We start from the raw sequence: 22,322 nt of genomic DNA on the forward strand, positions 1-22,322 counted from the left end.
AAATTCCTATTGCATGAATAGTGAGGACCAAAATTACTCAAACTGACAGTTATACAAAGTTATACAATGTAGGTCTGCCTTACAATTTATTTAAGTAATGAATATTAACATGTGTACAGTAGGCCACCAAGATCCCAGTGTCTCTCTCTTGCATAAGCATATGGAGTAAACATGTGAAAAGTATTTAGGAATAAGCACCTATAATTAACTGAAACCACATAACTATCGTGCATACCCTTATTTAGATCATTAAGAGAGAATATGTTGGGCTTAACTTTACAAGAGTTTAGGGTTAACTAGTAAACCAACATCAAAGCCAGCCTTTGAAACCATCAAATTTCTACGAGGTCAGCTTTTTATGAAACTGTAGTTCCCCAGAAATGATTCCACTGAACCAGCGAGGTCCCCACATCCTGGAAAATGCTGCTTCACCCTTAATCTTATGCTCTAACCCGGAGAACACTTTAGAACATATCTGAGAAAGCTCTTGAGAGTCATTTTCAAGTTGAAAGATGACAGGAGAATTGAGAGAATTGCCCAGATGATTGTTTTCCGGATGTTCTGAGGAAATGCTAGGAGAGATTGAGATGGAGATATCTGATATGGCAATTGAGCTGACGTTGAGCTGCCCACTGTACAAGAACAAAAAAAAAAGAGGCATTGTTTTCTTGATTTAATTTCTCCTAGACTGTAAACTGTCTTGCCAAGCATTTGATCTCATGTGGGGCTCCTTCATTAGATAGATACATACTTAGAATATGACAAATTGGGCTGACATGCCATTGGCAACATGTTCATTATGCAAATGAGAGTAGTTGCTTCGGCATTGCTAAGAAAAAAGATAAACGGTTTGAGTGTGTCAAGAACTGCATCGCTGCTGTATTTTTAATTGTATTTTTTTACATTCAACAGTTTCCCATGTGTATGAAGAATGGTCCACCACCCAAAGGACATCCAGCCAACTTTACACAACTGTGGGAAACATTGGAGTCAACATGGGCCAGCATCCCTGTGAAAAGCTTTCAACACCTTTTAGAGTCCATGCCCCGACAAATTGAGGCTATTCTGAGGGCAAAAGGAGGTGCAACTCAATATTAGGAAGGTGTTATTAGTATTTTGTACACTCAGTGTATACAAGCTGTGATGTGCTGAACTAATAATTGTGTTCTCATAACAGGCCTCATCTCATTCAATACACAAAATAGATCTCTGACACCACCGTGTACACAGAACGGAGTTGTGTAGATCACCAAACATCTATATTTACCAGGCTAATTGGGATGGGAAAGCCTGAGAATTAGGGGGAGCAGCTCTGTGTACACACATCTGACAAGTCTGTTCCGATGGGGACATGCTATAACTATGTGAGCCCTGAGAAAAACAGCTGAGAGAACTCTAAACAATATGTTCCCAATTAAGAAAAATCTAGGACAATCATTGTCTAAAATTACCCTAACCCCCCCTCTCTGTGGCCTTGAGAGCCTCAAGAAGCTCTATACTCAAGGCATAGCTACAATGAAGCCAAATTCTGTGTTAGATTGGAGCCTGACAAAACAAAGCTGCTTCAGAGACAAAACACAGAAATGTAAACATGCCACCCAATAAACATCTTCCTAAGGGATGCGTGGTCAGATACAGCTATTTGATAGCATCAACATCCGTGAGACTACAAGCAGACAGTTTCTAGGACTCTCTCTTCCTTCACTCCAATCTATTCTGCATGGGGTCTTATTAAGGGGGTTTGTCACTATGTTTGCGATTTCACCGCAAGGGATCTCTTTCGTTTACTCTCCCATCCTCTACTTTCCAGAGTGTTGTGGTCACCTTAGTGTGTAGGCATCCAGGAAGACGGAGGCCTTGCCTCTTATTAAGCGCATGTGGACGTCGTTTTGGCAATGCAGTCATTTTCCCTCAAAATCATGACTGGAGACAAAGCCTCCACATACTTTGAAAATGAACCCGAGGAGGGCTTACCCGACCATGTTACACAGCAAGTCTGACTTTGAAACTAGCACCCTAATGACAAGTTAATAGCCTGGAAAATAAAGCTGACAGGACCTAATAAAGTCAAGCGCAGGCGGGCGTTGTAAAAACAGTTGTAAAATAAAACTCTGCACACATGTTTAGCGATAGCAAACTACTTGAGCTAATAGTTGTCTAAGAATTTTAAGCAGGTTTTACTCTGTTTCAATGGCAGAGGTTTAAAGTGAGAGTGAATCCTTCCTCATTATCCCTCCTTCTCCAAGTAAGCCTTCAGTACTAAATGCAGAGAGCACAGCTAGTGCTGCCTGCTTTCCTGGGCAAACGAAAGCGGAGTTTGTTCTAGTTGTGTACACATCACAGCATCCATTTGGCAAGGTCTCGATCATGAAGACCGATTGCAAATAGACCTGCTCATTCTCTTCAAATGCACACAACACAATCTACTCCCTTGTTCTGTAACTAGCTTTAGCGGATCTCAGTGGCTAGCCGGTTACATGGCTTCTTCTACACTGCTTTCAATGTTTTTCAAACAGCGCACACCTCATCTCCTCACTGCAGACAGGGGCACCAGCTGTCTGTCATCTGTGCTGGACTGGTCTGTTCTCGCCAGGAACTAAGTCATTCTAACGAGGAATCTCCACAGCAAGTCGAAAGACGCCACTAGGGACAGCTAGCTAGTCCTGAGACTCACTACCATCAAAGATATATTCCATTCCGAATACGTCCAGAGAACACATGTAAAACTTCACCTAACAGGACTCTGACATAAGGGAAACATTGATAGGTTGAACTGGGGGTTAAGCTTGTGGAGTGTCTTTTTATATAGCTAAGACAACAAAAACAAGCCCTGTACAAACAGGGACCATGTGTGGCCCAAGTCAGGGGTTCAGCCTGACACTGATCTCTAAGCTGTCACACTCACTGGAGGTTTTCTTCCATATTGGTCAGGGGAGGTTAAGACAAGCAATAGCTACCTCTCCAACCCAACACCCCATGTGGGATCTTCACAGGGTTATGACCTTGGCAGGAAGCAGTCAGTCAACTGCATTTGATTGAATCCCAACCAAGAATGCTCAATTCTCATAAACCCAATTACTCTCTCCCTAGTGCTATTAAACAGGTTTATTTCACAAGACAAAGGCTTTGTTATCCAAAAGGCATGAACCCAAACCGACTGCTATCGTCATCAGGACCTGCCAGATCCCAGCCATCCCCTTCTCAAACTCTCTCCACATCCCATCCATCAACCAAGCTAATCTGCTTGGGGTGCTCTGTAAGCCAGCGGAACATCTTCTTGTGAAATAACTCTATAGAGTCTTTCCGTGAGGGTCGTGACATACATAACCCAGAGTTTTGGGGAAGCCATGGGATGTACAGTGAAGGTTCTGCGAGGACATCTGGCCTAAGTGGTAGACGATGCCAACATACACACCCTCTCCCTCAGCACTACATTTTGTCATAATAACCTAGTGGAAGTCAAGACTTGCGCACCTGCCACATGTTGGACTTTTCAGCAGGGCTGTCTGGGGGAAGAGTGAAGACAGTGAGACACTTTTCGTAAAACGTGTCTCAAATAAACTTAGTGCAGCTTCAATAACCAAACATCTAAGACAATGGTGCAATAACAATCAACGGGGAAGCCAGCATGAACTTGCTGTATTCCTGAAAACGGATGTCAAAGCAGACGTGCACACCTATATGACTACACATGCAACACAGCACTCCTGTACAAAAAAGTCTGCAAACACCGGCCATGAACAATGTGTTTACAATACCGCGTTGGTAATAAAGCCTTATTTGATCGACGCCACTGCTGGGGCAGCTAGCTAGCTAACTTTAGCTTGGTACCTAGCTAGCACCAATACAACCAGCCTGAAAACAATGACCAGTAGAAACTGCAGTCATTTACATTATTCTTAGCAATGATTTAGGAATCTTTGTGAGTAACTATTAGCTAGGTCGCCACTTGCCTATTGAAATTTAACTTCAGTTCAAGAAAATAAATAGCTAACCAGCTACTTAACCCTGTTGCCCAAAGCTAACGTTATAATCAGCCAGCTAGTTTCATCTGGCTAATGACACTCGACCGGACTGGGTTGTGTTGTGAAGCCAGCCACAATAAGGATTAGGCACAACAGTGGAATTTGTGGTTGACCTTCAAAATAAAAGTACCTCTTTGAAAGTGATGCAGAAGGTTAAAATTGGTGGAATCATGCCATATTTAGCAGAGATAATGTTAAACAAGGTTGGCATGTGAAGCAATGAAATTGGGTATCCGTCTACTCAGTGACACCCACAGAACACAACTGTGAGGACTGTGACTGTGTGAAATCACCTCCCCAGTCAGCCTATTGTGTGTTGACATTCATATTGCACTGTACAGCTTTGCCTAAGGACTGGGGATCAATGAAACGGGGTATCAGGCTACTCAATACCCCAAATATGTTTAACATTTTCTCCAAAACATCCACGCAGTATTGTTTTTCCTCAGGACTAATGTTCAATACACATAGGTTGACAATAAATGTGGCTCAATTCAGTTGTTTCAGAGTCCCGCAATAAGAGCTAAGACGAGAATGTTCTCTGGGTGTCACTGAGTAGACTGATACCCCATGTCATTGATCCACAGGTAAGGCTGTACAGTGTAATGAGTATGCCCCCAATGCAATTCTAAAGTCAAATAGTGTGATTTCAACAGATTGTCAAATTAACAAATTGTCATTTTATAAAATAACATTCCAACCTCGTTTAGCATCATCTATTCAATTATGGCATAATTCTACTATTTGAATTCATTTGTTTCACTGTCAATGACATACTTTTATTTTGAAGGCTAACCGCAAAGTCCACTATTGTGACTAATCCTTATCCTTATTTTTGCTATGTTTTTGAGGGAAGGACATCATTTGCATCCATGAGCTAGCTAGCTGTTTTTATGACCAGCACTATAGGTGTGTGAGACAACTTTACCAGCATCATAGCATACATATCGATGAATCGTTGTGACATATGAAATACGAGTGATGGTGTAATCAATGTGTAATAACTATGTTAAAAAATTATGGTCGTGTTAAATTATTATGTGATGTGCAGTCATATTCAGGTCCTGATTGGTCAACAAGCTTATTTGACACGTCAAATTGTGTATCTTTTCACAAAGACCCAAACAGCGTTTCATAGAAATCCTGGTTGAGAATGGAACAACTGAACAAATGAACAACAAAACAGCACAGCAAGTAAGTGAAATAAATAGGTTTTGATTATGTTTTACTGGTAATGGGGACATCCGTAAATGCCATGTTCAGTGTGGTGTGTAACCTTTATTTAACTAGTCTTAAGGATTACCCCCTTTTTTAAATTTCACCTAAAATGACAAACCCAAATCTGACTGCCTGTAGCTCAGGACCTGAAGCAAGGATACGCATATTCTTGATACCATTTGAAAGGAAACACTGAAGTTTGTGGAAATGTGAAAGGAATGTAGGAGAATATAACACATTAGATCTGGTAAAAGATAATACAAAAAAGAAAAAACATTTTTTTTGGTATTGTTTTTGTACCATCATATTTTAAATGTAAGAGAAAGGCCATAATGTATTATTCCAGCCCAGATGCAATTTAGATATTGGCCACTACATGGCAGCAGTGTATGTGCAAAGTTTTAGTCTGAACCAATGAACCATTAAATTTCTATTCAAAATGTTGTATCAAGACTGCTCAAATGTGCCTAATTTGTTTATTAATAACGTTTCATGCTCAAAACTGCACTCTCCTCAAGCAATAGCATGGTATTATTTCACTGTAATAGCTACTGAAAATTGGACAGTGCAGTGAGATTAACAATAATTTAAGCTTTCTGCCAATATCAGAACTGTCTATGTCCTGGTAAATGTTATTGTTACTTAAAACTTCATGCTAATCGCATTAGCTCAACCATCCCGCAGGGGACCCACCAATCCCAAAGTTCATTTTTATTTATTTTATTTTATTTCACCTTTATTTAAACAGGTAGGCAAGTTGAGAACAAGTTCTCATTTACAAGTGCGACCTGGCCAAGATAAAGCAAAGCAGTTCGCCACATACAACGACACAGAGTTACACATGGAGTAAAACAAACATACAGTCAATAATACAGTATAAACAAGTCTATATACGATGTGAGTAAATGAGGTGAGATAAGGGAGGTAAAGCCAAAAAAAGGCCATGGTGGCAAAGTAAATACAATATAGCAAGTAAAACACTGGAATGGTAGATTTGCAATGGAAGAATGTGCAAAGTAGAAATAAAAGTAATGGGGTGCAAAGGAGCAAAATAAATAAAATACAGTAGGGAAAGAGGTAGTTGTTTGGGCTAAATTATAGGTGGGCTATGTACAGGTGCAATAATTTGTGAGCTGCTCTGACAGTTGGTGCTGAAAGCTAGTGAGGGAGATAAGTGTTTCCAGTTTCAGTGCTTTTTGTAGTTCCTTCCAGTCATTGGCAGCAGAGAACTGGAAGGAGAGGCGGCCAAAGAAAGAATTGGTTTTGGGGGTGACTAGAGAGATATACCTGCCGGAGCATGTGCTACAGGTGGGAGGTGCTATGGTGACCAGCGAGCTGAGATAAGGGGGGACTTTACCTAGCAGGGTCTTGTAGATGACATGGAGCCAGTGGGTTTGGCAACGAGTATGAAGCGAGGGCCAGCCAACGAGAGTGTACAGGTCGCAATGGTGGGTAGTATATGGGGCTTTGGTGACAAAACGGATTGCACTGTGATAGACTGCATCCAATTTGTTGAGTAGGGTATTGGAGGATATTTTGTAAATGACATCGCCAAAGTCGAGGTGTGGTAGGATGGTCAGTTTTACAAGGGTATGTTTGGCAGCATGAGTGAAGGATGCTTTGTTGCGAAATAGAAAGCCAATTCTAGATTTAACTTTGGATTGGAGATGTTTGATGTGGGTCTGGAAGGAGAGTTGACAGTCTAACCAGACACCTAGGTATTTGTAGTTGTCCACGTATTCTAAGTCAGAGCCGTCCAGAGTAGTGATGTTGGACAGGCGGGTAGATGCAGGTAGCGATAGGTTGAAGAGCATACATTTAGTTTTACTTGTATTTAAGAGCAATTGGAGGCCACGGAAGGAGAGTTGTATGGTATTGAAGCTTGCCTGGAGGGTTGTTAACACAGTGTCCAAAGAAGGGCCAGAAGTATACAGAATGGTGTCGTCAGCGTAGAGGTGGATCAGAGACTCACCAGCAGCAAGAGCGACCTCATTGATGTATACAGAGAAGAGAGTCGGTCCAAGAATTGAACCCTGTGGCACCCCCATAGAGACTGCCAGTGGTCCGGACAGCAGACCCTCCGATTTGACACACTGAACTCTATCAGAGAAGTAGTTGGTGAACCAGGCGAGGCAATCATTTGAGAAACCAAGGCTGTCGAGTCTGCCGATGAGGATGTGGTGATTGACAGAGTCGAAAGCCTTGGCCAGATCAATGAATACGGCTGCACAGTAATGTTTCTTATCGATGGCGGTTAAGATATCGTTTAGGACCTTGAGCGTGGCTGAGGTGCACCCATGACCAGCTCTGAAACCAGATTGCATAGCAGAGAAGGTATGGTGAGATTTGAAATGGTTGGTAATCTGTTTGTTGACTTGGCTTTCGAAGACCTTAGAGAGGCATGGTAGGATAGATATGGGTCTGTAGCAGTTTGGGTCAAGAGTGTCCCCCCTTTGAAGAGGGGGATGACCGCAGCTGCTTTCCAAGCTTTGGGAATCTCAGACGACACGAAAGAGCGGTTGAACAGGCTAGTAATAGGGGTGGCAACAATTTCGGCAGATAATTTTAGAAAGAAAGGGTCCAGATTTGTAGGGGTCCAGATTTTGAAGCTCTTTCAGAACATCAGCTGAACGAATTTGGGAGAAGGAGAAATGGGGAAGGCTTGGGCGAGTTGCTGTGGCGGGTGCAGTGCTGTTGACCGGGGTAGGAGTAGCTAGGTGGAAAACATGGCCAGCCGTAGAAAAATGCTTATTGAAATTCTTAATTATGGTGGATTTATAAGTGGTGATAGTGTTTCCTATCTTCAGTGCAGTGGGCAGCTGGGAGGAGGTGTTCTTATTCTCCATGGACTTTTGTGTCCCAGAACCTTTTTCAGTTAGTGTTGCAGGAAGCAAATTTCTGCTTGAAAAGCTAGCCTTGGATTTTCTAACTGCCTGTGTATAATGGTTTCTAGCTTCCCTGAACAGCTGCATATCACGGGGCTGTTCGAGGCTAATGCAGAACGCCATAGGATGTTTTTGTGTTGGTTAAGGGCAGTCAGGTCTGGGGAGAACCAAGGGCTATATCTGTTCCTGGTTCTAAATTTCTTGAATGGGGCATGTTTATTTAAGATGGTTAGGAAGGCATTTAAAAAAAATATCCAGGCATCCTCTACTGACGGGATGAGATCAATATCCTTCCAGGATACCCCGGCCAGGTCGATTAGAAAGGCCTGCTCGCTGAAGTGTTTCAGGGAGCGTTTTACAGTGATGAGTGGAGGTCGTTTGACCGCTGACCCATTACGGATGCAGGCAATGAGGCAGTGATCGCTGAGATCTTGGTTGAAGACAGCAGAGGTGTATTTAGAGGGCAAGTTGGTTAGGATGATATCTATGAGGGTGCCCGTGTTTAAGGCTTTGGCGAGGTACCTGGTAGGTTCATTGATATTTTGTGTGAGATTGAGGGCATCAAGTTTAGATTGTAGGTTGGCTGGGGTGTTAAGCATGTTCCAGTTTAGGTCGCCTAGCAGCACGAGCTCTGAAGATAGATGGGGGGCAATCAGTTCACATATGGTGTCCAGAGCACAGCTGGGGGCAGAGGTGGTCTATAGCAGGCGGCAACGGTGAGAGACTTGTTTTTAGAGAGGTGGATTTTTAAAAGTAGAAGTTCAAATTGTTTGGGTACAGACCTGGATAGTAGGACAGAACTCTGCAGGCTATCTTTGCAGTAGATTGCAACACCACCCCCTTTGGCAGTTCTATCTTGTCTGAAAATGTTGTAGTTTGGAATTAAAATTTCAGGTGGTCTTCCTAAGCCAGGATTCAGACACAGCTAGAACATCCGGGTTGGCAGAGTGTGCTAAAGCAGTGAATAGAACAAACTTAGGGAGGCGGCTTCTAATGTTAACATGCATGAAACCAAGGCTATTACGGTTACAGAAGTCATCAAAAGAGAGCGCCTGGGGAATAGGAGTGGAGCTAGGCACTGCAGGGCCTGGATTCACCTCTACATCGCCAGAGGAACAGAGGAGGAGTAGAGTAAGGGTGCGGCTAAAAGCAATAAGAATTGGTCGTCTAGAACGTCTGGAACAGAGAGTAAAAGGAGGTTTCTGGGGGCGATAAAATAGCATCAAGGTATAATGTACAGACAAAGGTATGGTAGGATGTGAATACAGTAGAGGTAAACCTAGGTATTGAGTGATGAAGAGAGAGATATTGTCTCTAGAAACATCATTGAAACCAGGAGATGTCATTGCATGTGTGGGTGGTGGAACTAATAGGTTGGATAAGGTATAGTGAGCAGGACTAGAGGCTCTACAGTGAAATAAGCCAATAAACACTAACCAGAACAGCAATGGACAAGGCATATTGACATTAAGGAGAGGCATGCTTAGTCGAGTGATCAAAAGGGTCCAGTGAGTGGAGAGGTTGGTTGGGGGTCACAGCGATTTAGACAGCTAGCCAGGCCATCGGTAGCAAGCTTGCATAGGATGGAGGTCTGTTATTAGCCACCTCTTGCGTTCCGTCAGTAGATTAGTGGGGTTCCGTGTAGTACAAAAAAAAAAAAAAAAAAAAAGTTATAGAGGCCCAAGAAGGAAAAATAAAGGAAAAGGAAAAATAAAATAATAATAAAAATAAATAAATTGTTCGATTATCTATTCAGATAGCAGCCGATAAGACAGCTAGCGGTTAGCAGGCCGCAGATGGGCGTTCAGGTAACATCGCGACGGAGGAGCCAGCCGGATAACTCCTTCGGGTAGATAACGTCGGCAGTCCAGTTGTGAAGGCCTGGTGGGGCTCCACGTAGGCAGTAACATGGGTCCGGATAGGTGACTGCAGCCCAGGAGTGATTGATGGAATTGCTCCGGAATTGACGAAAGCCGATAGTCACACGGATAGCAGCTAACTAGCTGTGAGATCCAGGTATGAATGTCCAGAGTTAGCGGTTGAAATCCAGGGACATGGAGAAAAAAATTGGTCCGGTATGTTCCGTTCCGAGCCGCGCTGCGCCGTACAAAACTGGCAATAGATTTTCGAGCTAAAGGATAGCTGATGACCACAAACCGTGGTTAGCTGAATACTAACGATTTGCCAGTAAATAAGCTAACTAGCTTCTGAACTAGCTTCTGATTAGCTTCTGGCTAGTTTCTGGCTAGCGTCTGGCTAGCATCTGGCTAGCTTCTTGGAGTTTCTGGCTAGCTTCTTGGAGTATTACAGAGTTGAGGTAAATAATACTTTTTTATAAATATAAATTGGTGAGGCGGGTTGCAGGAGAGTGTTTTTAAGATGAGTTTATGGAGAAAAAAAATGTGAAAACAGTTGTAAATATAGTTGTAAATATATATATATATATATGGGACACGACAAGACGAGGACAAAAGACGTCTGAACTGCTATGCCATCTTGGAAGAAAACCACACAATGATGATGCATTTAACTGTACTAGAATTCTTATAAGGCCGCTAAAATGTTAAATATCAGTTATCGGTATCGTTTTTGTTGGGCAAGGAAAATATTGGATATCGGTGCGGCCAAAAATGTAATATCAGTGCATCACTACGTTGCACATTTGGTAGTTGTCTGACAAGAAGGATGGACGTCTGGACAAATTCTGAGCCATGGAGATTAAGGTTGTCTTTTTATGGTGTGTTATAAAGAGCTCCATATCAAGAGTCCAGCCAAGCTTTTCAAAACAGATTGGCCTTTAGTTTGTACTCTATCCCCCGCTCTCTTTCCCCCCCTCTCACACACCACACAGACACACATAGTCATATAAACACATGTGTTTGTTATACAGCCTCTCTGAAACTCGGGTCTAGAGTTGATGACAGCATAGAGACCGTGGGTAAACAATGAACACCTCTAATTGAATTTCACAGGAAACAACCTCAGCCTTGGGATTGACGAGTGAGAGCTGAGAGCGACTGCACCTCTGACTCACATGTTTTTCACATCATATAGAAACTTGAAGACGCACTAACTGTTTAAGTCTTCTCAGAACTAGGGTTGTAAAACTGGTAACTTTTCCAAAATCCCCAGATTTTCCAGAAATACCCATTAGAATATTAGCAAGATATCCGGAATCTTTAAAACAGGATTCCTGGAAAGGGAAGATACCTGAATTGTTCAACCCTATTCATCACATGAGACATTGAAGGAGACTTTGAAGGATACATGCCATTTCAAAAGGCCTTAAACAATACTAACATAGCTGCCACATTGGACTCATGCATCAGAAAGTAAATGTCATCCAACAGCGCTACTACATTTGTCCTACTGTCTGATTGGACATGGCTTGCACAACACAGGCCCCAGATCAGCTCCTGCAGTGTGGTTGTGTTGATTGAATCCCAGTGGGTAATCAGAGACATATGGATCTGCACTGACATATGAGGACCAGGCCACTGCTATACTATCCCAGCCACATACCAAAGCTCCGCAATTCTCTATTTCTACAGAGGACAACAGTCAAGTTTAACCAATGACTGTACACATGAATGGATAAAGCCATCAATCATGTGACACAATTCATTCCTATGTGAAGACTCGCATTTCAAGCCAGGAAAGTCGGTTAAGATGGCGTCTTGTGTGGGAAATGTATGTAGACATAACATGTAGAGTGAGCTACTCCAGGAAGTGACGTTGCAGGCTAACTCAGTGCTGCCCCCTCTCATTGAGTATCTCAACTTAAAGGCCTACAGGGTACTGCAGGCTGCCATTGAGTGACACAGTAATCTAAGTCACTGCATCTCAGTGTTAGAGGTGTCACTGCATCTCAGTGTAAGAGGTGTCACTGCATCTCAGTGTAAGAGGTGTCACTGCAGTCCATGGTTTGATTCCAAGCTGCATCACATCTGGCCGTGATTGGGAGTCCCATAGGGTGGTGCACAATTGGCCCGGGTTTGCCGTGGTAGGCCGTCATTGTAAATAAGAATGTTCTTATTACAATAAACCCTTTTAAAAATGTTTTATTAGCAACTGAATTATCCTTATAACTTCTTCTGTGTGTGATTTTAAAATAATCAGTTATAGGAGATACAACTGGTGTAACAGAAGTAATTATTGGTACCATGATTGTTTTTTATTTTTTTATTAAACACTAAGATTGGAAAATGGTATATTCACTATAATGGAAGATCCTGTTTTTTGCAAATAATGCCTGCAGTACCACAGTTTGCCTTGAACTTCATGGCTTCAATACTCTGGGGTAGTCGTCCTCCCTGAGTTTAACTCAATTCAGTAGAACAGAGTTCAATTCATAGCATGAATGTGCAGCACACAGAATGCAAGCTAGCTAGACTAATCTCCTCAGATGTACAATTAATTAAGCAATGGTCCAGGCTTCACAGAAGATAACATCTAGATTTATTTGAAAAAATAAAAAGACGAGGACAATTTCAAAGTCCTTTTCCTCCAAATATTTAAAAATAGAGTGTACTTCCTGCCCCCATGACCTCGATAGCACCCACCCTAAACACATCAGCTCTCCAGAACTTCCAGGAAATACTGCGCAGGGGAGAGAAGCAACATGAGAACCTAGCTGAATTTATAGCACATGGCCAGGCAGAATTAGCTACAGTATAGACTGATGTAAGATCCCTCAGCAAACTCTGAGAATGTCCCTTTCCATGTGGAAACTTCTCAGACAAGGGCTTAGTCAATGCTAAAACGGACTCTTTCTTAAATCAAGAACATAAGAACACAATATCAGTCAATGTCATCTTAGTCAAAACCCCAAACTGGTGGTGACTAACTCTGTCCTGCCATTAGTGTACACTACCCAGTGTACACAACCCCCTTCTAATTTCTCCCCACTGTGACAGACTGGACAGTGAGACACACCCAGGAAGAATCCACCACAGTTAGTCTTTCCCCTCATCATCTCAATCCTCCCCAACCCTAACCCAGCGCTCTCTCTCTACAGCGCCCCCTCTACAGCGCCCCCTCAAAGCCCATAGTGTAGTTCTGTGGGATTAACAGTAAAATGGATTAACAGTAAATGGTCGGTTCCATAGACAAATGGCCCTTTGGTCTCTCTGGATGTGCTGTCTGGCCTCACAGCAGTCCATCCTCACAAAGCTGTCGAAGTTTCACTTCCCAGATAGTTCATTCAGAACTGATAAGATGGAAGGTCCCACAGCTGATCTAAACCTACATCATATAGTCACATTAGTTAAGTTTAACAGATGCTGAGCATGACAAGAGACTTCACCTTTTTCCATAGACAGGATCCTTCCCAAGGATACACTCAAGTTCGTCCCCTCACAGGCCACACAAGAAATCGCATCACATATTTACTCACACACCACACACACGCGCACTCACACACCACGGAGCAAACAGGAACCACAAAACTCTCTCACTTCAATGCCAAAGCCGGAGCCCTCCACACAAACTGATGAACGCCTCTTTAATGAAAACAAGAATAAGTAAGAGAAACCCTCCACTTTGGTCACCGGCTGGTTGGAACAGGCTACTGCTCCCTGCCATGATGAGGGATGTTGTGCTCCTCCAATACATTACACATGATTAGGAATGCACTGTGTGTCATTGTGCCAAATTCCCAGGTTGATCTAAAGCAAGGAGCTGGACCCAATATCAAACAAACAGCAGAAGCACCTGTCCTGCCTTTAGTGTACACTACCCAGTATACACTACCCAGTATACACTACCCCTGCTCCTGGATGCAGAAATGAGTGCACGGACAACCAACTTGTCTCTGCGGATTGATTAAGGCTTTACAAATATGTCAACACAGTTGAGAATGTCACTTCCTGGCCAGGTTTCTCTCTTCTCCCTCTCTGCAGCCTCATCTCCCGTCGCAAACACTGCAGTCTTCTAGGCAGTGCTTCCCAGCATCTTCCCTCCTTTCCCCTAGCCTTCTGATTGTTAAATGAGGTAGAGAGCATTAGTGTGATGCTGTAACACAGAACAGTTCATTAGGGAGAGTGCTCCCACATTCCTGCTGTGCTGGTATCCGCTCAGAGGCAGTCATGCAGACAGTCTTTGGCCGTGCCCAGTGCCACTCTGTCTAGGGCCAGCCATGATCACCGTGGGCACAGTGCAGTAAGTTAGTAACGGCACGCTTCAGAGTCAACCAATCAGTGGTGGATTCAGGAGTGACACACATGCAGAAATGAATGTGCACTGCTACTAGCGGGGGAAAGCTAGCAATGACACTTCCAGTCGGTGGGCCACCGCATATAGAAAAAACCCTGCATCGCTCCTGGTCCTTAAACCTGTGGGCTGGAGCCGACTCAACACAGGAATGTGGAGACGAAGGTTGTGTTCTGGCTCTTTCACCAAGCATCTTCCCTGTCTAAGCTCCTATCCTTCATCAGTGAGTAATATCCCTTATCAACAGGTTCCAGAGACAAATTCTCTCTATCCTGGAGTCACCATGACGCCGCTATTATAGGATGGATTTCTGTTTGATGTAAATAATATTCAGTCCCTCGACCCCTTCCTCCTTCTCAGCTCTTAAATCCTCTTCAATTATCAGCAACAGAGGACAACACCAGGATCTGCTCTCCCCATGCCAGATACTGCTCTAGAACATTGTGTAATAGAAATGTGGGGGGAGATATTTTTCTACTCGAAAAACCCCAGTTTCCAACTCCAACCTTCCTAGCTGGGCTTCCATTCGATGTGGGGATCCACTTGGTGTGGGGATCCCCCCTAGCTGGGGATCCACTTGGTGTGGGGATCCCCCCTAACTGGGGATCCACTTGGTGTGGGGATCCCCCCCTAACTGGGGATATAGTCGGTGTGGGGATCCCTCCTAGCTGGGGATCCATTCGGTGTGGGGATCCCTCCTAGCTGGGGATCCACTTGGTGTGGGGATCCCTCCTAGCTGGGGATCCACTTGGTGTGGGGATCCCCCCTAGCTGGGGATCCACTTGGTGTGGGGATCCCCCCTAGCTGGGGATCCACTTGGTGTGGGGATCCCCCCTAACTGGGGATCCACTTGGTGTGGGGATCCCCCCTAGCTGGGGATCCATTCGGTGTGGGGATCCCTCCTAGCTGGGGATCCATTTGGTGTGGGGATCCCCCCCTAACTGGGGATATAGTCGGTGTGGGGATCCCTCCTAGCTGGGGATCCATTCGGTGTGGGGATCCCTCCTAACTGGGGATATAGTCGGTGTGGGGATCCCTCCTAGCTGGGGATCCATTCGGTGTGGGGATCCCTCCTAGCTGGGGATCCATTTGGTGTGGGGATCCCCTCCGAGCTGGGGTTCTACTCCCTTTCCTTCTCTTCTTGGCTGGTTGGCTAGTTGGATCAGTGTGACAACAACGCTTTCAAGGAGACAGATGCCACGATGATCACTACATTGTTGCGTAGTGGAAAATGAGTCCTAGTAATTGGTTAAGGTCACGACCCCCCCCCCCCCCCCCCCTCCCCCTCCTCAGGTCCACGGAAGTCCAGCCCACGTCTTCATCTCAGAGATCCATGTAGGAGAGGGTTGGAGCTGATCAACAACAGGTAGCCTGCTGAGTGGATATCAAACCATCATTCTCAGTGGAGAAACAAGTACCTGAATTGCTCATGTGTGTAGAGCCTTGAGCGAAAACTGGTGAAAAACGTGGCACTCCGGAGAGGGAGGTTTCAGGTTTTATTACACATATGTACGGGATACACCGTCAAACAAAATGCTTACTGGCAGGTTCCTTCTCGACAATGCAACAATAAAAGACAAACACTGTGGAACACTGTGGCTTCAAGAACAGCAGGATCCAGACAGTGGGGTTCCCAAACAAAGTGACAATAGGAAATCAGTTTATCCACAATGAGATACATAGCAACGTGCAGTCCAATGTGTCATAGGGTGGGCCAGATGGAATTTGCAAAGGCAGACTGTTCTCATGTGTCATATAACTTCATGAATTAATTATAAATCAAACAGTTGGGCCATCTGGCCCTATTTAGAGCTGTAAATCACCTCTGACCTTAGCCAAATCCCAAATAAATACAGATGTTTAAGTGATTAAATTTCTTTCGTTCCTTTGTCTCTATAAATGTGTTGTGGTTAATTGGCAATAAATGATGAACAATAAAGCAATAACTTTCCTAGCCACAAACAAAATGTCAAAACATGGGCACGGGAAACAAGTCATTAAAGAGAGACATCCCCCCCAAAAAGCATCACCTACAGGGCCTATATGGACAGAATGTGGTTAGAATCTTTGGTTCACAACAGTTCACACATCCCTCAGAGTGGCCTACCGGTCACCCTCCCCAGGATGTTGGAGATAAGCAACATAGCCTAGGAGCCGATGAGACTAGGTCCTGGGAGTCCAGGGCCCGCTGAGGGCTTTTGATCCTGCTGTGGCTTTAGGATGTGGAGCCAGCTCTGGCCAACCACCAGCTACTACTGGGGGCTACCTAGGGCAGAACAAGAGTCTCCCTTTACCTCCAGCACAAGCCTGGCATGTCTCTCCTTTTAGTAAAGCAAACAACTGGAAAACAAAATATTTGCCTGGCAAAATGGTTGGAGAATTGGGACACGCACCAGTCAGACTAGAGTAGAACAGTTGGCGTGTCTGTGTTGGTGTCTGTGGGCCCGTCTGCTGCCAGGCCCGAAAGGGGCCATTATGCCAGAGAGCAGGTCCAGTGGTGAGTGTGCGAGGCTGGAATGTTAAATAGTGGAGGAATGTTGTATATTTTCACAAACACCCGCGTGCACGTGCCCCTGACTCGACAACGCCGCGAACGCGGCCCCGGCTCGACAACACCCACACCCACGCGCCCCCGGCTCGACAACACCCACGCGCCCCCGGCTCGACAACACCCACACCCACGCGCCCCCGGCTCGACAACACCCACACGCCCCCGGCTCGACAACACCCACACGCCCCCGGCTCGACAACACCCACACGCCCCCGGCTCGACAACACCCACACGCCCCCGGCTCGACAACACCCACACGCGCATGTGCCCCCGGCTCGACAACACCCACACGCGCGCGTGCCCGGCTCAACAACACCCAAACGCGCATGTGCCCCCGGCTCGACAACACCGCGAACGCGCAGCCAGCTCGACACACACTCACAGAGCCTGCTCTTATCGATAAAGTCGTATTAGGCCAGCCAATAGGAATGCCTCAGATCTACCTTTGTACCTCAAGGTGATATGTCACATTTTAGCCAGTTCATAAAGACATCAACACGCTGGGAGACATGCAGAGACATGTGGAGGAGGCTATCTAGAAAACAGCCATGGAGACATTAGTTAACTCCTTGTTTTGAGCCTATTATTATTTTTATTTTACCCTGTTTTCTCCCCAATTTTGTGGTATCCAATTGTTTTTTTAGTAGCTACTATCTTGTCTCATCGCTACAACTCCTGTACGGGCTCGGGAGAGACGAAGGTTGAAAGTCATGCGTCCTCCGATACACAACCCAACCAAGCCGCACTGCTTCTTAACACAGCGCGCATCCAACCCGGAAGCCAGCCACACCAATGTGTCGGAGGAAACACTGTGCACCTGGCAACCTTGGTGAGCGCGCACTGCGCCCGGCCCGCCACAGGAGTCGCTGGTGCACGATGAGACAAGGACATCCCTACCGGCCAAGCCCTCCCTAACCCGGACGACGCTTGGCCAATTGTGCGTCGCCCCACGGACCTCCCGGTCGCGGATGGTTACGACAGAGCCTGGGCGCAAACCCAGAGTCTCTGGTGGCACAGCTGGCGCTGCAGTACAGCACCCTTAACCACTGCGCCGCCCTTGAGTCTTTTATTCTGCTTGAAAATATCATAATACGTTTTTCCTTTGAGCACAGATTTATAGGGCTGGGCCAACGCCATGCAATTACAGTACATGACCTAAACATGCCCCCTATTATGATGATGATGATGATGATTACTATAATACACTGAGTAGACAAAACACCTGCTCTTTCCAAAAAAACACTTGGGGCGGCAGGGTAGCCTAGTGGTTAGAGCGTTGGACTAGCAACTGCAAGGTTGTGAGTTCAAACCCCCGAGCTGACAAGGTACAAATCTGTCGTTCTGCCCCTGAACAGGCAGTTAACCCACTGTTCCCAGGCCGTCATTGAAAATAAGAATGTGTTCTTAACTGACTTGCCTGGTTAAATAAAGGTAAAATTAAATTAAATCCCTTGTTGATATCACTTGTTAAATCCACTTCAAATCAGTGTCGATGAGGAGACAGGGTAAAGAATGATTTTTTTAAATGTCTTGAGACAATTGAGATGTGGATTGTGTATGTGTGCCATTCAGAGGGTCAATGGGCAAGACAGAAGAGTTAAATGCCTAACGGGGTATGGTAGTAGGTGCCAGGAACTGAGTGTCAAGAACGGCAACACTGCTGGGTTTTTCACGCTCAACAGTTTCCCGTGTGTATCAAGAATGGTCCACCACCCAAAGGACATACAGCCAACTTTACACAACTGTGGGAAGCATTGGAGTCAACATGGATCAGCATCCCTGTGGAACACTTTTGACAGTTTGTCCATGCCCTGATGAATTGAGGCTCTTCTGAGGGCAAAGGGGGTGAAACTCAATATTAGGAAGGTGTTCCTAAAGTTTTGTACACTCAGTGTAGACCTTAACACTAGAACCGCTGGGTCTCGGCGGACCACTCCCCACCCCCCTTCAAGCTAATGAGCAGTCATTCTGACAGTTGAATTTAGCTGTTCTCTTTTCCTAACAGTTGACACAATTTTGGTAACTTTCACTTACTCGACACTTGACATACTTTTGTTTGGTTTGTTGTGCGTAATCGTCTCTGGTTTTCTCTTTATCGTGTCCCTGTCATCTTGTCATTCTTCAGCACTGTTGTGCTGTACCATGGCTGTGCAGGTGCCTTATTTGGTGCAGAGGGAGGGAGCTCCTGTATTTGTTCATGGGGCTGGCCAGACTTGTTTTCTTTGCAAGCAACTTGTTCGCCATTGACAGTGAAGTGAAGAAATTGTCCATGGTGACATTAAAGTTCAACAAGCCTCACCACCACATTCTCAGACACTTGCTCACCCGCTGCCCAATGTGGATATTTTCCCAGATATTGAAAGCTGTTCAGCATGTACAAGTACGCACGCTCTCACTGTGTGGCCTTCTCCAAGTAGGTCAGAATAGACTACTGCTTTTATTTAGTGGACTGATATCGGGTACATACCACTTTAAGATTAGAATGGATCAATATAAATGGCCAGACCTGTTCTTCATTCACAATTGGTGATTTCATAATTATTCATTGTTTGCTTCATTAACTCGCCCATTCTACCCCATCATACTTTTCTTAATGTATTTAGTCTGCTGTTATATGTGTGAAAGTTGTTTCGGGAATACTTTAGGTTCAGTTGAGGCAATTATCAGGGTGATTATCAGATGCACTTTTAACAGTCAGAAGAAGGAGCAGGCCCTACTGTCAGAAGAAGGAGCAGGCCCTACTGTCAGAAGAAGGAGCAGGCCCTACTGTCAGAAGAAGGAGCAGGCCCTACTGTCAGAAGAAGGAGCAGGCCCTACTGTCAGAAGAAGGAGCAGGCCCTACTGTCAGAAGAAGGAGCAGGCCCTACTGTCAGAAGAAGGAGCAGGCCCTACTGTCAGAAGAAGGAGCAGGCCCTACTGTCAGAAGAAGGAGCAAGCCCTACTGTCAGAAGAAGTGACATGCCCTAAAACTGGTTATAACTACACTCCAGTTCTGTTTGTGATATTAAGATTCTAACAAGCTCAGTGTGTTATGTAGACTTATATAGGACAAGTCAATGAAGTAAGGGGGCTTGACTTTTTTTAAATGGCAGAGTAATAACAACTATAAAATCATGACCAGTGAAAATGACTGCTTTAGCGGTTCTAGTGTTAAAGAGGAGAGGTGAGCGGTGAACGGGGCACTTGAGATTTCTTCACAGTTCAAATAGATCTTGATCAAATAGATTTTATGTTGTTGGTGCTTTAGATATGGGAATAATTCACTATTTTTGAAATGTTGTTAGGCAGGCATATACAGGTTTGTGTTTTTAGACAGTCCAATGTCAAATCTGGATTTGAGGGGCACCACCATGTAATCCAGGCTGTATCACATCAGGCCGTGATTGGGAGTCCCATAGGGCAGCAAACAATTGGCCCAGGGTCATTGGGGTTTGGCCAAGGTAGGTGTCATTGTAAATAAGAATTTGTTCTTAACCAACTTGCCTAGTTAAATAAATACAAATATAAGTAATCAGATACCAGTGTAGTAGTGTCTGTGTAATGGGCTGGTTGGTTATCGAGGAGTAACTGGCAGCCAAAGCAAACACATACACACACTTCTGTGGCTGCTGCCAGCTGTTGCCATGACACCGGCACAACATCAGGCCATAAAAAAAGGAACCGTGAAATTCTCTGATGGAGAACAAGTTCACCGATGTGTGTACCTGTTTCGATTCAATGGCAGAGGTATTCTCTGGAAAACGTTATGAATGAATGCAGGGAGAGACATAGTGGGGGAGGTGCTATCACAATTCCATAACCTGCGGTGTGTGTAGGCCTACTATGGATGTGCATGCGTGTGTTAGAAAGTCGTGCTAGCTTTAGAGAAATAGTACGTTTTGTGAAGATGCTTCATATAACTGACGGAAATTACCCTCTCAGTGTCGGACCTGTGCTACTATAGCCAGTTGTGTTATATTTACGCTAGTAATTGGAGACAGTAAGGATGGGAAAGACAAAGTTTCACTCAAGTCCCCAAAAAGATTTGCAACAAAACTGATACAGTAGGCTATATCAGATATACGTAACATTGGGTATTTTCTCCCGTCGCTACGGAAAGGACAACACTGCAACACAGTCAACAGCTCACCGGGTAGAGACGGCGTCACGTTGCTCAGCAGCAGCAGCAGCTGGGTGAGAATACAGCTGCGCAAGAGCTTATTGCAGTGGCCTGTGTAGGACACCGAATGATGCACTGTAGCCTAATAAAGATGACTAATATAATAAATAACTACATCAAAAGTTGTTGGTGAGATTTACTAAAATATATTTTACCTTCTGATAAGCCAACTGAAGATAGTTGTACGGGATTCGCCTGTGGAAATCCTGGATGACATCCTCGCTGATTTTGTGCATGGACTGTGTTCCAACTTTTTCTTCAATGCACTCGTTCTGACAATAGGATCTTCGGAGAACCACGTCAAAGAACTGCAGGTCCATGGAGGCGGAATCAAACGGGTGCTGGTTCTGGCATCTCAGCCGACATCGGACTTTAGTCTGGCGGACTTCTGCGAAGCTTCTGAGCGCACCCTCCATGTGTCGCACCACATCTTTATAGTCATTTCTGTAAAATGCTTCGACGGCATTGTTGTATAAAAGATCGTAGGGCTCCAACGAACCATATGAAGAAGACAACAACAGCGCTTGAAGAGCAATCGACAAGATACTACCAATGGAAAAATGCACAACATCCATCTTCGGCGTTAGTTATCTTTTTTTCAAGCGCACCAGTTTGCACAAGCTCCTCGGTTTTGTGATAAAATTACCAGGGCAGCTTGCGGAGTCCAGATAGAAGATGTGATAGTCACGTGGTAGGCTAAACGTTGAAAAAGGTTTGCTTCCCATTCAATGAGTCTTTTGGCAGATGTTCCGGACGGTAATGGCGGGGCGTAAATGGGACTACTTCAGTCAAGGAAACATTTTCTGTAATGACCCCCCCCACTCTCGCGCCACTAACTCCGACTCCTCTGCGATTAATCAATGGTGACAAATCACTGAGTTCTTACGATATTAGCAGTCATTTGACAAAAGTGTAAAGTTACTAGACTAAGCTTTATGAATTGCCCGATGGCACTACATGACATAACTATTTTATCATAGCAACAATCAGCCTAAATCTATAGGCTACTTCATAACAAAACATATAAATCCTAACTGGACGTAGCTTACTGTTTAGTGTCAACATGTATATCTAGAATATGTACTAGTAACACACGGGATACAGTAACTACTGTTCAGTTGTATAGTACTGTTGGATAAGGCTACGCTACATGTCTACATTCTAGTCTATATTTTCCTACAAATACACAAGTTTGGCGACACAATGTTAAATGTGACCCTTTTCATTCCCTGTTTTCCTTTAACCAAACATGTTCTGAGATCGAAGAATGGCTA

The 22,322-nt window shown here is 44.6% G+C and overlaps 1 protein-coding gene across 2 annotated transcripts in view; it reads right to left on the reverse strand.

The window, feature by feature from the left end:
- The window catches only part of LOC135524744 (prolyl 3-hydroxylase 2-like), a 101,694-nt gene extending 79,863 nt beyond the window's left edge, over positions 1–21,831 (reverse strand). For both annotated transcript variants that reach the window (XR_010453012.1, XM_064952531.1), the window contains exon 1: positions 21,204–21,831. Coding sequence is in view for 1 of the 2 variants with exons in the window: in XM_064952531.1 (XP_064808603.1) it covers positions 21,204–21,623 (420 nt within the window). In the remaining variant the exon portion in view is untranslated. The remainder of the gene's footprint in view (positions 1–21,203) is intronic.
- Positions 21,832–22,322: the final 491 nt, after the last annotated feature.

The sequence above is a fragment of the Oncorhynchus masou genome, chromosome 31 (genome assembly GCF_036934945.1).
Source record: "Oncorhynchus masou masou isolate Uvic2021 chromosome 31, UVic_Omas_1.1, whole genome shotgun sequence".
Lineage (NCBI taxonomy): Eukaryota > Metazoa > Chordata > Actinopteri > Salmoniformes > Salmonidae > Oncorhynchus > Oncorhynchus masou.